Source organism: Protomyctophum parallelum (genome assembly GCF_964188405.1).
Source record: "Protomyctophum parallelum genome assembly, chromosome: 14".
Classification (NCBI taxonomy): domain Eukaryota; kingdom Metazoa; phylum Chordata; class Actinopteri; order Myctophiformes; family Myctophidae; genus Protomyctophum; species Protomyctophum parallelum.
The window spans coordinates 23,854,824-23,869,918 of record NC_139709.1 but is presented as its reverse complement, the minus strand read 5'-3'; the positions used below and the strand labels follow the sequence as shown (position 1 = coordinate 23,869,918).

Below are 15,095 nucleotides of genomic sequence, written 5' to 3'. Positions count from 1 at the left end.
AGTATAGTGATGGCTCATGAGACATGTAGACCACATTGCAAGGATGCCTCCTCTGGCAAGACCCTCGGTAGAGGAGAGCATGGTTATGAGTGGCATGTGGTTTGTGCGCAAGGTGAAATGTATACCCCACAGATTATCGTACCATTTCTCAGTCGCCAACACACAAGCGTAGACACTCCTTTCTGTCACTGTGAACTTTTTCTCATATGCACTCAGGCTGCAGGACGCAAATGCGACAGGCTTCTCTTTGCCACGATGCACCTGTGTCAGTACTGCGCCTATGCCATAATCAGAAGTGTCTGTAGTGACAAAGGTCTTGAGAGTAGGGTCAAAAATGGACAGATCTGGGCATCCAGCCATCAGCTCTTTAACCCAACTATAGGCCTCTTGCACAGTGTCATTCCACTGAAAAGGCTGGTTTTTCTTCAGCAGAGCAGAGAGTGGTTCAATGTGAGAAGCGTAGTTGGGGAAGTATTTTTTGTACATCCCCGAGGCACTCAAGAATGATTGCAGAGCCGCAGCATTGCGGGGGGGAGGAGCTTCTGAGAGGGCAGCGGTGGCTTCAGGATCCGGGCGGACGCCCGACGCCGAAAACACATGGCCCAGGAGGTTGAGCTGCTTCCTCACTAACTGGCACGTTCCTGTGCTCAACTTAAGACCACAGTCGCCCAGGCGGCGGAGCACGGAATCAAGGCGCGTCAGGTGGAGATCAAAGTTGTCTGAATGCACGATGATGTAATTCAGGTAACACAGAACACCGTCCAGAGTGCACATCGCCTGTGCCACTATTGTCTGGAATGCAGCTGGTGCAGAAGCGAGACCATAGGGGACCTTGGTGTACTGGAAGAGACCATCGTGGGTGATGAATGCAGTGAGGTTTCTGCTGTCTGGATGCAACGGTATCTGGAGGTAGAGGTTCTGGAGGTCTATAGTAGAGAACCACCCTGCTCCTTTGAGCTCCTGGAAAACTTCCTCAAGACTTGGCATCGGGGCGGGGCTTAGTACCAAAGACCTGTTGGTTTCTCTCAGGTCTGCACGCAGCCTAACCCTGCCTGACTTGTGTCGCACGGCAAACAGGGGCGAAACCCATGGTGACGAATCGATGCGTTCAATAATGCCCTCCTCCTCTAGTTTCCGTAGTTCCCGGGAGACCGCAGAACGGAGACTTGCCTGGAAACGGCACAAACCTTGCCGTAACGGAATTTCACCTTCTTTTAATTCGCACCTGTGGACAAAACACCCGTGTATAGTCTGCTTTGGCATGGCCATGGGTCTCTCCACCATGAGCGACTTAAATAGACTCATCACAATAGAGGGTTTAGGGGTAACGAGTTCACCATCACCGTCGACATCCAGACGCAGGGCTTTGAGGATATCCAAACCTAGGATGGGTGGTCCCACTGGCACAACGTGGACGGGCTTGGTGATAGAGGTTGAGTTAAAAATCACCTTCAGTTCCAAGCAGCCCAGGACGGCTATGGGGATCCTGGTGTAGGTGTACAGAGTCGCGCTGGGCGCGTCGAGTCTCACGTGACTGAAATGTCTCTTGTACATGGCCACGGGGAGAATGGAGGCCCCTGAGCCCGAGTCCACGATGAGATTGACGGTGATGGTGCAGCCGCACTTCGCCTCCAGGGTCACTTTGATCTTGGCTTTCTTCTTCAGCCGCGACGCGGACTCCTCGTCGCCGCACGCCACATCGTCTTTGTCGGTCTCCTCCTCGGTCGGACGCGTTATGCCCAGCATTTCCGCCGTGAGAGCCATATTCGACGACTCGCAATAAGTTCCGTATTATTATTATTGTTTAGTCGATAAATATGGCGGGTGTGTGAAGTTGGATGCGATTTTTCTTCCTGACTCACGCGTTCAATCGTCGTCAGCTTTCTTCTTCTCTCTCGCTTTGTTTTAAAACTCTTCGAAGAATCGTCAGCTTTCAGTTTCTTCTCTCTCGCTTTGTTTTATAACTCTCGAAGAGTCTCACTCTCGAGTCTCTCTCTACTCTCTAGTGTGGGTGGAGCACAGAGCACTACTTCAACCGGAAGAGTATTCATTCATATGGGAACAAGTCAAAGAGAACCAGTGCAGAAAAACGAGAAAAACCCACACTACCGGTATTTATGCTCCGTTTACTGACCCCTACTGGAGACTGTTATTAAAACAAAGCCGTTGATGCATTTCTTTCCTTTCTGTTTTACCTCTCCTATCTAGGAGAGGTAAAACAACTGTGTGATTATTATTTTTTACACCCACAGACATGATCGGTGTATATATTTCTTTCTTATTTCTTTTATTTATTCGTAAGATACTGATTTCTCCCTTTTTTCTTCACTGACGTGACTGACGTCACCGTTCGCAGTGAATTGTGGGTAAGCGGTGTTTCTAACAGCACGACATTGAAGATTGGAGTCCGGACTGACTGCCGATACAGCTGGTAAGACTGGCGAAATTACTGAAAGTAATACTTACAATACATGTTGTCAACATATCAAATACTAGAATCTAATGTCAGAATAGCCAATAGAATAGATGATGATCTATAATAAAGCAGCATTGGTCAGTGTGCTATGAATGTCAATGGCAGATGCCCCCCAATCCCAATCTCGACCCGAAATGACTCCCAGCTAAATAATGGACAGAAATACATACACTCAGAATTAACTCAGGTTAATATTTGCTTACTCATTAAATTGCTATTTAATGCAGACTTAATTGGAGCACGTATTATTAGCTTTCTGCCTCAATTAGCCCTAGAACGGCTCTTGTTGTTACATACAGTATGTACAGTATTTCACATACAAGAGCCATAGAACACAGCCATATATTTGTGGTAGACCGTTGCATGTGCGGCATAAATGTGATAAATGCTCCGTTTGTACTCACCCATTAAATTATTCCAAAGACGTGGAGTGAAAAATGGTCCTCTAGTTTTATATCCATGTGAAAGTTCTGGCACAAAACGCGTATTTAGTGAATTATCTCCACTTTTTCAAGAGATGCACACGGACATCTTTCTCTCCGCGCGAGGGGGGGCACTGGAATATCGATGAACCGATTTTAGATACTTCCTGTTGTCATCACAAATTCACCGGAGAAACACAAAAGTTTGGGTCACACAATTGGCAGGTGCTTTGCGATAGGTGCTGGGTAATTAATCACACCACCTGCCAATTGTGTGACCGCAAACTTTTGTGTTTCTCCGGTCAATTTGTGATGACAACAGGAAGTATCTAAAATCGTCCCCTCGCTGGAGAGAAAGGCGTCCGTGTGCATCTCTTGAAAAAGTGGAGATAATTCACTAAATACGCGTTTTGTGCCAGAACTTTCACATGGATATAAAACTAGAGGACCATTTTTCACTCCACGTCTTTGGAATAATTTAATGGGTGAGTACAAACGGAGCATTTATCACATTCATGCCGCACATGGTAACGGTCTACCACAAATATATGGCTGTGTTCTATGGCTCTTGTATGTGAAATACTGTACATACTGTATGTAACAACAAGAGCCGTTCTAGGGCTATGCCTCAATATGCTCTATCCCTAGAATGTATAAGATCAGACATTCTAGGGCTATATATGCTCAAGTGAAATGACCTATTTTTTTCCTGTCTGCCTGACTATAATGATAAGTTCATACAGAATATCATGTCATCTGCTGTTGTAGACAGTTATAATATTTGACCTCTTAATCTTTATAAAGTATTACAGTCAAAGGTTCAGGTTCTTGTTGAGCAGTCATTAAGTCAATTGTCTCTCAGCTCATTGCCTAAAACTGCACTATGCACATTTTTTCAACAACACATACCCTGATTCACAGTCGGTGCTCAAGGGCACATCACATGTAGGTGCGAGTGTGACTGTAGCGCAGTGGTTCCCAAACTTTTTCATGTCAAGGACCCCCAAATTGACACTTATTAGCCTGCAGACCCCCATTTGAAAAGATATGACAGGGACCCCCATAAGATAATTTGTTTTACGGCTCTAGCAGTGATTCTCAACCCGTTTAATTGGACCCCCAGTTCGACATGCATTAGTCTACGCCTCTACGGACCCCCCATTGAATGGCATTTCTATCTCTGGGACCCCCAATTTATATTGTGAAATCACTGTTAGTTTAACTCTGAGAGTGTACAAATGGAACCGAATGTACCTGTTCAGTGATGCAAATAGCCTGCATCCTGCATCCTTAGACTTACGAAATTGAGAAAGGACGCAATCATGGCACCTTCCGGGGGTCCTGGGATGCAATACTGTGCTCAGTATTGTACTTTATCCTGAACTAGGACTCATAAAATGTCCCTGGGACCAAAGACAACCCCTGGGTCTCGGGACCCATTACATTGAAAACCTATTTACATCACTGCATGTTAGGGTCCATTATTTGGTTTCATTTGTACACTCAGAGTTACAGACACATAAGGGTCCATTTGGTTCCAAACTATCATTTAGCTGGGGACCGCCTGGAACTCCCTCAAGGACCCCTGGGGGTCCCCAGACCCCGCTTTGGGAACCACTGCTGTAGCGGATTAGTGAGGGAACATACAGGCACCTTTTCCACCGGGGTTGAGCCGGATCAGTTATTTTTTCCCGCCTAATATTGAACCAGTTCAGAGCGTTTCAACTGAAAAAGGTATTACATTAATTAGTTCAATCTGAGAACCAGTCTGAGAGACTACATTTAGTTTGACTCGATTCAAAAGATAAATATATATATTTTTCCAGACAATGTTTGCCTCTTTCTTACATAATATTTGACAATTTGGCCAATTTGTTATTAAAACGGCATTCAATTGTAACTTTAGAAAAGTGCAGAAGATACTCTGTATACACTTATACTGTATTTTGGTTTGTTTATTGTTGAGTGAGAAAACAATGTAATCATCTGGGGACCCCAAAAAACATGTCATTTCCTTGTATGTTTTAAGTTATGTTTCATGTGTGCATTGCCCTGTGCAATTTTTTTTAAATCACTAATCACAATTAATCGTCAAGTAAAACATAATCGTGTCGTGCTGTATATCTGAATGACCACAGCTTTCTTCTAATAATGTATTTTCCGCAGGCAGCATGGCAGCCTCAGTCCACCCCACCGTAGCAGCGGATAGCCTCATGACTCCAACTCAGGGATGTCCAATCACGCACCAGGAGTCCAAACACACAAGTATGGCTAATCTCTCTCTTTCATAATATTACCAGCCAACTAACCAAGTAATTAGGCAAAAGTATAAAGATTTCAAAGTCATTTAATTTTTTTTTTAATGATTTCCTGTCACTTCTCCAATAAGATAAGAAGATTAGAGATAAACAATCGTTGATAACTGAAGGAAGATTCAGGTGTCATAACAGAAACGGCAGCAAGATAGAAACACAGGCGAGGCACACAGGTGATTGTAAGGCCAAGGGTCAAAAACAAACCAAGATTGAGTTTTGATTCTGCCACTAAATATCTGTATTGTTTTCTGACTCCACCTGAGGTCTTGTAGATTTCCACCACACCCCCTAGCACTCATTTTTGTAACCATTCTTGACACCTATTTAGGGGTCAAGCCCAAATAGACAACAATAGAATAGACCCCTTATTGTTTCCGTAAACATTCTGCCATTTTAGCAGTTTTGGCCGTTCTAAGCTTTACGAAATTCAGCAATATGGTAGAGGGCAGTGAGAATCCCCCAGGAACTGAAGCTCACACTCATTCGTACTCGTGGTACAGGGAAAAAAAAACACCATTGGATCCACCTGAACCGCACCCACAGATAAAGGGGGAGGGGATGATATTGTGATGTCAGTAAGTATATCACTGTTTTTTTTCATTGTCACGTTTGACTGTCAAGGTTTCAGCCTCCAGAAAGAAACCCTACAAAGGGAAGACATCATTGTACATAACAACCAGACCAAGGGGTCTAATCTAATGAAGTACTTTCACCCCATAAGCACATGAAAAACTGGAAAGAATACAAATAGCAGATGCTCTCCAGATTCATTTCTGTTAATGGTAGTTGAGCTTGATGGCTGCAAGCACAAAGAACTGGCCTAAGTTGCTTCCTCAGTCAGTGTAAAGATCTGCCTTGTGTAAAGGCAAATTCATGTGTTTCTAACTTGCTGAACAATGAAAACAACTGCAAGTGAAAAACGCATACTGTACCTTTTATATTATAGATCAGGCTTAAGAAAGTTCTACTGAACTGACCTGTTTTTTATTTCTGACCTGCCAGGCACTTCTCCTTCTGAATGCCCTATGCATCAATCAAAAGCAACAGAATGCCCCATGCACCAGTCAAACATCTCCCCCACTGTAAGTAGCTCTTTATGTTGTAGATAGAAGGTTGAGACAAGTTTCTCAGATGTGTGACCAAAGCACTTGAACAGTACTTTCTCTAGCCAATTAGTTTATATGAAATTGTTTGCGTTGGTGGTAACATTTCACAACATATTTAGTGTTTCTCAACTTTTGGGTCTTCTCAGGACACAGATCGACGGCCGTGATTAAACTGAGTGATAAGATAACTGTAACTGACTGTTGTAGTTCCTTCCTGTTTAAAGGACAACAGTTAACAAACCATATTCTGGTTCCATAGTGTCTATGTCATAGATAGACCATGAATGAATCTTTAATTTTCACTTGAGATGACTCTCTAGGCATTTGCTTCATAGCACTGTTTAAGTCTACGTACAGTCATACTGTATTTATTTCAGTCTCTTGCCTGCCTAGTTATTTCACATATTTATTATGACCATGTCTCTTTTTTAATTGGAAATTGATGTACTAGAATAGTCGTCTTTTACTATAATATTTTGCCTTGATTCTAGACTCCATCAGTCCCTGCCCACCAGGAGAGAGCTTATGAATTTGTTGAATGTCCCATGAAGGCTGCCAACAGAGACAAGTACATCCCAACAGACATCAACCCAGACAATATGGTACTTTTTCTTACACACCCACACACTACCCAAATGAAATATAATGGTACACTGGATTGGAGCACGTTTTTATTGTTTTGCAGGGGTGACTGACGTTTTGACTTTCCTCTTCCTCAGTAGCCTGGGCACCATTTCATTTCGGTATATGATCCGGGCGGGAGCGGATGATATGGTTACATCATGTTGTAGTATTGTTTTGTAGTCCCAAGAAGTTGACAGACAGGAACAACAGGCGGCGGCAACTTCCTTTTCCCTCTCAATAAAAGCTACAGGCTACGAGAGCTTTTATTGAGAGGGAAAAGGAAGTTGCCGCCGCCTGTTGTTCCTGTCTGTCGACTACAAAACAATACTACAACATGACAAAACCATATCACCCGCTCCCCTCCGGATCATACGGACTTTTGAAACAGAGACCAGGCTTTCCTCCAAGGTGGTGGAAAGCCTGGTGAGGCGAGGTTACTTCCTCAGAGTTAATAAATGCTAAAGTAACACACACAGCCATTGGCTAATTGTTATTGTTCTGTCCCTCCAGATGCCTCCTCCCAATCAGCTTCCGTCTCCAGGCCAGCCCTTCTCCCTGTCACGGGACAGACAGGAGTCTGCCATACCAAGAGCTGGCTCCGAACAGAAATGGGTGTATCCCTCTGAACAGATGTTCTGGAATGCCATGTTGAGGAAAGGGTGAGGAAGACAACATAACTGTCTGTGTGACTGTTTTACTCATAGACCACGGCTTATATGTGTTGCTGAAGGAAAAACGAACTGTCTCTGTCTACCTACACTATGTATGCAGGCACGTATGTATCTGTCTGTCTATTGACATGGGTCTGTTGCAGTACTTTGTGCAGATTAAAGGATTGGGCATCAGCCAAAGGCAGTTGAGGAAAGCAAGACAATGCATACATAGGCTACACATTCCATGGACAGCTGTTGGTATACAAATGGTAAATGGTGCATTTATATAGCGCCTTTATCCAAGGCGATTTACATAGATTGTGCATTACATTCACCCATTCACACACACCTTCATACACTAGCCTTCGACACTAGCCTCGGAAACCCAGACGTTTTTATTTCCAGGGAGAAAAAAAGTCTGGGTCCGAGTCTACTTCAATACAGCATACAGTAGCGCAAACGTTGATCACTCTCTGCTGATTTCTGATCGTCTGCACCTTTGTTAAATTGACGCACACATGTATGTACACACACACAATCCTCTCTCTCTCTCTGTCGCTCTAATCAATTAGTCTCATGTTGCGCAGCTGCGTCTAGATTCTCCCGGCGGATCCTGCCGGGAGCTGCCTATGCCCTATGCCATAGAAAGCATAGGTGGACCCCAGGCTACTTCGACACTAACTCTGGGGGAGCCCGGGTTCGAACTAGCAACCTTGCGGTTACCAATCAGCCACACTACCCCTGAGCCACCATACATAATCTTGTCTTTTCTCCTATCTTTGGTATCAGCCCAGATGTCATTGTCAAATGAACATCTGTCATAACTGTGTGTGTGTGTGTGTGTGTGTGTGTGTGTGTGTGTGTGTGTGTGTGTGTGTGTGTGTGTGTGTGTGTGTGTGTGTGTGTGTGTGTGTGTGTGTGTGTGTGTGTGTGTGTGTGTGTGTGTGTGTGTGTGTGTGTGTGTGTGTGTGTGTGTGTGTGTGTGTGTGTGTGTGTGTGTGTGTGTGTGTGTGTGTGTGTGTGTGTGTGTGTGTGTGTGTGTGTGTGTGTGTGTGTGTGTGTGTGTGTGTGTGTGTGTGTGTGTGTGTGTGTGTGTGTGTGTGTGTGTGTGTGTGTGTGTGTGTGTGTGTGTGTGTGTGTGTGTGTGTGTGTGTGTGTGTGTGTGTGTGTGTGTGTGTGTGTGTGTGTGTGTGTGTGTGTGTGTGTGTGTGTGTGTGTGTGTGTGTGTGTGTGTGTGTGTGTGTGTGTGTGTGTGTGTGTGTGTGTGTGTGTGCGTGCGTGCGTGCGTGCGTGCGTGCGTGCGTGCGTGCGTGCGTGCGCGCGCGCGCGCTCTCATGCTCTCATGTGTGCATGCATGTATCTAGGTGGCGGTGGAATGAGGGAGACCTGAATCAGAAAGACATGAACAACATCATCCAAATCCACAACCACAACAATGATGCTGCCTGGCAGGAAATATTGAGATGGGAAGCTCTGCACAAAAAGTACATAACACACTCACAGTCGCATTACACACAAACAATTGCAAACACAAAGTACACACATAGTTGTTGGGAAATCGGGCCATCGAGGAGTGTCTGTATCCGACAGTCGGCCTTAGTTTGTGTGGTGTGTCCCATACCGTTAGCTAGTCGGATATTACCAATACCAACTTACCTGTAAAAACTGAATTCGGCTTGCATGCCCATAGGGCTTCAATGTTGCGCATCAGTTGAAGCTAACATGCTGCATGCCCATAGGGCTTCAATGTTGCGCATCAGTTGAAGCTAACATGCTAATACCTTTGTTTGCGGGAATTGAATGAAAGTGATATTGAGTGCCCCAGATTAGCACCACAACTAACAACTACTAGCTAACAACTACTAATAATAAAAAAGGATCAATAGAAGGATCGATAACACATCTAATCAATAAGCAGTATCGATAAGGGGATTGATTGATTTCTATAGAAATGAACGATCCCATCTCTCGCGTTATTTCCTCTCAGGCAGGCAAAGAACAGCTGCACCACCTGATCGTCAGCTGTAGTCTCTGTGGTGTGTTTGGAGCTACTTTTAAACGTGACGTCACCCAATAGCAGCACTCCAGCAAGATAAGACCGCTTGGCCTGTAGATGCATTAAGACGTAGAACAGTGCCGTCAGTGGACCAGCATATGTAAAATAACACTGGAGACATGACCGGACGCAAACCTATTTGATCTGTCGCTGTACTAGTTATAGTTAGCAATAGTTCTAACAAGTCTACTTGGTGTGTTAAAGCATTTTAAGAAATAGGCCAACAAAAGAAACAAAGGTTGTTTAGTTTGGTTAAGTTGAAAGGCCAACTGATATTTTGAGCCCTCTCTCGAATGTAGGTATTATGCATATCTATTATTTACATACATCCATCAGCATGGCTTTGTATGGTTTACCAGAATACAAGAACGGTCGCTCCACAACCGTGGAACGTCGGAACGGTCTGGCCACCAAAGTCGACTCGCCCCAGTCAAATCTCGTAACAGTCAGACCCACAAATCTGGTGACCTCGGAACGGGCAGACGCCATAGGTATTTCTGGCCACCAGAACCCTAGTATCGGGACTGGGGGGGACATTCCGGTTTACCCAGATACAGGCCCATGACCTTTGTTATTTATGCAGGGTGTGGATTGGGGCAAACAAAGGGTGTGGCCCTGGTCTTCTCAAACCTGAATTAGAATGTAAATCAGCAAATAGGCCTCCGTTGTATGGGGGATGTCCTCCTGTAGTTACTAGTAGTAGTTAGTGATGTCCTGCACGGACAAAGAGTCAGTGTTCTTTGTCCTTGGCTTAGCCTTAGAATAACTTGAATTTCAGCTTTTCAGAGCTTTGGCTGCTTTAAATTGATCATTGTGTTCTTTTCCTGGTCCACTTTGATTGATTGATTGAAATATTTATTAACAGTTTGCAGAATTACAGTACATTTCAAGCACAAACTCAATACAAAGACTGTTAACTGTGAGTGGACGACCCAATTAAGCATTACACTTGTTTACAAGAGGGTCCACCATGTTCAATTCATCAAAACATTTAGAGACGTACAAATAGACACTTCTACATAGTAAAAGAACAGAACAGGAATTCATCATGAAGGGAAAAGAAACATATACAGTGAGGGGGAAAGGGGGGGTGGGGGGGGATTCAGATTTTACGGGGGCCAGTTTCGATTTGCAGCCGTCCGTAGGTGTCTTAATGACTGTTGGTAGGGCGTTCCACATTTGGTGGCATAGGAGTGCAAATAATTTAGTCCCTTGTTTGTGCCGAATCTGGGTTGTACATGGTTTGTTGCACTCCCTCTGGTGCTTCTGTGGGCCTCCTCCTTGGCGGTGAACTACAGTGACTGTTTTGTATTTAATTTGGGCCCTGCTGGGGATATTGTCTTCACAGAAGCTGATATGGTGATAAAGTAGCCAATTTTATACAGATATCCTGAAATATTGGAATAACAAAGAGGACATACATTTTAAAGCCAGCGTTACGGCTTTTTACACAGAACCATACAAAGCCGTCTTTGTATGTGCTTTAATCTGCCTGCGTTCTGCAATCAGAATGTGTGGCATGTTACATTGTCAGCATCCAGTGTTAACATTATGCTGTTTAAGATTCCAGGGTGTTTTCCAATTTTATTTTCCAAGTAAAGGTGTATAATTCACCCATTCAGTTGTAAAAAAAATCACACCTGTGTGAAGTGAGGTGCGCTCTTATCATCATCGTACATCATCACATAACGGCCAATCACTTTTGGCGTCGTCACTTTTCTGTCCACACTTTTTATCTTTAATGCGTACATTGCTCAGCTAATCAAATCACAGCTATGGGGTGCTCAGCCAATCAAATAGGAGGAGTAATATTAAAAAATATGTTTTACAAAAGTCGGCCTCCTGGTGACGCTATAAAAGGCAGATGTCAAAAATGCAGGTCAAAGGTTTGTCCTTGGCCTCTAGGGAGTGTGCCTGCGATGTTTCATGCAGATTAGTGCAGTTATAGGTGAAAATAAATTGAAAAGCTGCCTCATGGTGGCGCTATAACAGGCCGTTCTGGAAAATTTGGGGCAGAGGTTCATCGTTGGCATCCAGGGAGAGTGTGCAAAATTTGGCATCGACCAGGTTAACGGTGCTGGAGATTAGCTGTACAGTGTACACGGACGGACGGACGGACAGACACACACACACAGACAGACAGGGTGCAAAACATACTCATTGTCATACACATGCCTTTGGCTGGTGTAGAGACAATGAGGGCCATAATGCGTCTGTATTTAGCCTTTTTTCCCCCCTCTGTGTTCATGTGCAGGGAATGTCCATGTGGTCCATCTCTGGTGCGTTTTGGAGGTAAAGCTAAAGACCTTACTCCCAGAGCCAGGATCAGAAATTTTATGGGGTCAGTATTGTGCGTGTGTGTGTGTGTCATGATTAATCGCAAACATTTTATCAAAAATGTCTTTAATTGGGCCTCACTGATGCTCATTATAGACCGATTCACAGAGGGTTTCCTGGGTGCGGCCATTACTGAGGTGTACCATTAAGTGCAGCAGCACTGATTAGCTACACCTGGTCTACAGAGCACCTGCTCCATGTATTCCACCTCAGTAATGGCCGCGCCCAGGGCACCCCTCTGTGAATCGGTCTATAAGTCTAATTGCTCTGCATGGAGGGCTATAGACAGTTCAGAATCCTGCCTACAATGAATTTGATGTGGATTCTAAGCTAAAGCTAAAGTAGCTAAAACTTGCAAAGCTAAAGTGCAGCATTGGAAGGTTAGCATGCTGGTAAAAAGTTAAAAATCTGTACAAAATTACCAAACCTGCATGATGTCATTAGTGGCCAGATTTCTGAACGGTCCATATGCCTCATCTGAAACGGAGTGAGTACCGTAAACATAAATTGTGCCTTCTGCCATGTACAGTATAGTTGTATCTACCCTTGAACTTTAATGTCACAAAAACATGGAGGGGAGAGTTAGCTGTGTTTCAATCTTTTGTACTCTGTGTGTGTGTGTGTGTGTGTGTGTGTGTGTCACAATGTGAGTAGCTATGACCTACCGTTTGACAGGCATGACTGGGTTGTGGATCGCTGCGGTACAGAGGTGCGGTACGTCATTGACTATTATGATGCCGGCTCCATAGACCAAAAGCAGCAGTCGAAAACCATTCTGGACGTCAGGCCTGCTCTGGACTCCCTCAATGCCGTCTGGGACCGTATGAGGGTGACATGGTGGAGGTGGACACATTGATGCTTAACTTTAAACGAAGTCTGGCTTTTTTCTCAACACTATTTTTCTAGTTGTTCCCAGATCTCTCTGGTATGTGAAGCTTTACGCTCAAAGAAGTGACACATTTTTTATCATAATTGATTGGCAAGATGGAAGCAACTACAAAAATAGGCTTGAGAGAAAAAAGAGAATAAAAAATAAATCCTTTATCGCCTTGGTCCCCCTCATCCCTTGCTTAGTCCAGTGGTTCTCAACCTGTCGGATGACAGTGAAGTGACAATATAAAGACTGACTGTTTTAATGCCTTACTGCATCAAAAGTAAGATCATCAAACGATCTATAAAAAAAATTCAAACATTGGCCAAATTATAAGAAAGGCAAACATTGATTGATAATATTGTGAAAATTGCAGATCTACAAGCTCCAGTTTTAGAAGCTTGTAGATTGTCTATTTTCATAATATTTATGTGTAACCTAACTTTTTTTTAAACGATATTTGTATGGCTTTTTTGCCTTCATTTGATTACGGTACAGTAATGTGACAGGAAAGGGGGAGAGATGGGGGGAAGACATGCGACAGGCTCAGGACTCGAACCCGCAGCACACCATCAGGTTGGATTACCGGCCTAGGTGGCCCAGGCCACTGTGGAACCTAACTTAACCGGGTCCCCAGTTCAAATATGATTATTTTAGGAGGTTGCGGCTTGAAAAGGTTGAGAACCACTGGCTTAGACACAGGGTTGGCACGGTTTAGGTGGAACGGTTGCATTTCATAAAAGGTATGCATCATTTCTTAACCCATAATTTATTTTCTGCTCTATTGTCTACAAGTGAAGCATGTCATTAGTGAAGCAGCTTGAGGATTTGTATCTCAACACTGTCACACGGTCAGTTCTCTTTCAATTACAAAATGTAAATAGAAACTGCTACATGGACCCGTTCTCATTTGAGTCGTAATCCTACCCAGCCTTTAACCAGGCCTAAAGTGCATTCATGATGAATTGAATCCACATGTAAACAGAATCTGTGATTCATCTGTTTGTTCATTCTTAGTATTGTTCGGTATAGTTTGAATATGACAGGTTGTTTGTTTCCATGGTAATACATGAGTATTACTTGCACAAGTAATGCTCATGTATTAACATGAAAACAAAACAAGTATATCCAAGAAATCGAACTGAAGGATTCAAATAGTTCCAGATCGCTCAATGTAGGAGGTTTTTTAGTTTATGGGGTTGAGAGATGACCTTGTAGATTCAGAATGTTCATTACTGTACAAATTTTCCATTGCTGCTATTATGCAAATGTTAGTGTTGTGATATTTCTGCTATTAAAACATATTTATTTTCATGCCTCTGGTGGAGTGGTATATTTTCCCAAACTAATGCTCAGTAACTAAAGTCTAGAAATTGACCAGAGAGGTCAAGGATGAACTTCAAGCCTGCTTTGCCTGCACTGACTGCAGTGTTGTACTTAACAATAGTATCCCCAGATTCCCCACCATATTAAATACATCCATGTCAAACCTAGGTTCACTGCTGAGCTCAGCCTCAACAGGTGGTCCCTGACCATGCATTTAGTAATGTATGATTTGTTTATTTTAGGGATGTACCGATGAGACTATTTGGCCGATATTGATATCCAATATAATGAATTGCTATTATGGCCGATAAGCGATGTCGATATCTCATTCTGCATTAAAACATTGAAATGTTGGCTCATATCCCAACAAACAGCTTGAATGTAGTATATATTTTTTCCAATGTTCCAACTATTAACTTTCGAAAGCTTCCCCATCCCCAGAAAACAGATGTGATTTGCAGCCAAAACGGCTTTGTTTCAACATACCGGTAATTTAAAAAATCTGCTAAATCCGATATATTTCATGCGTGTGCCTTAGTGCAAATCTATATAAATGAAAGATAATAAATGTAGTTCAAACTGTTTATTTGTTTCTCTAGTTAGTCTAGTACATCTTTTGGCAAAAAAAACCCATAATTGATGCATTTCTTAGACTGGAATTGGATTTCTGAAATCAGATTTGCTGAAATTGAATGACATTGTTTGATACTTAGTTTGTGTATATTGACTTATTGGGCAGTGTTATGTATTAAGAAGTAACATCAAAGTGGAATAATGTTTACTTACGATGAAATTAGTGTTTAGTATTGCATTTTTATTTTGCGAAAATATACACAAGGTTGATGTTGAAATGTCAGCTCACAGGATAGTCAGAGACAATTAAGCCTTCAGTCAAATAATCAGACAAGG

General features: G+C 43.2%; 1 protein-coding gene across 2 annotated transcripts; it reads left to right on the top strand.

Moving 5' to 3' along the window:
* The first annotated feature begins 2,006 nt into the window (after positions 1 to 2,006).
* Positions 2,007 to 14,240, top strand: LOC310870798 (holocytochrome c-type synthase-like). 2 transcript variants are annotated; one of them, XM_083782115.1, is made up of 9 exons: positions 2,007 to 2,111; positions 2,357 to 2,431; positions 5,065 to 5,163; positions 6,216 to 6,295; positions 6,811 to 6,921; positions 7,454 to 7,602; positions 8,961 to 9,080; positions 11,907 to 11,993; positions 12,644 to 14,240. In XM_083782115.1, the coding sequence occupies exons 3-9, from the start codon at positions 5,070 to 5,072 to the stop codon at positions 12,843 to 12,845; spliced, it is 843 nt and encodes a 280-aa protein (XP_083638241.1). In that variant the 5' UTR covers positions 2,007 to 2,111; positions 2,357 to 2,431; positions 5,065 to 5,069; the 3' UTR covers positions 12,846 to 14,240. The 2 variants fall into 2 exon arrangements, with proteins under 2 accessions (XP_083638241.1, XP_083638242.1); XM_083782116.1 differs by lacking the exon at positions 2,007 to 2,111 and having other exon boundaries at positions 2,280 to 2,431; positions 5,069 to 5,163.
* Positions 14,241 to 15,095: the final 855 nt, after the last annotated feature.

Coding starts and splice junctions, on each gene's coding strand:
- LOC310870798 (XM_083782115.1), top strand. CDS start 5,070: ATGGCAGCCTCAGTCCACCCCACCGTAGCAGCGGATAGCCTCATGACT. Junction 6,296..6,810: donor AGTCAAACATCTCCCCCACT/GTAAGTAGCTCT, acceptor CCTTGATTCTAG/ACTCCATCAGTCCCTGCCCA. Junction 9,081..11,906: donor TGGGAAGCTCTGCACAAAAA/GTACATAACACA, acceptor GTTCATGTGCAG/GGAATGTCCATGTGGTCCAT.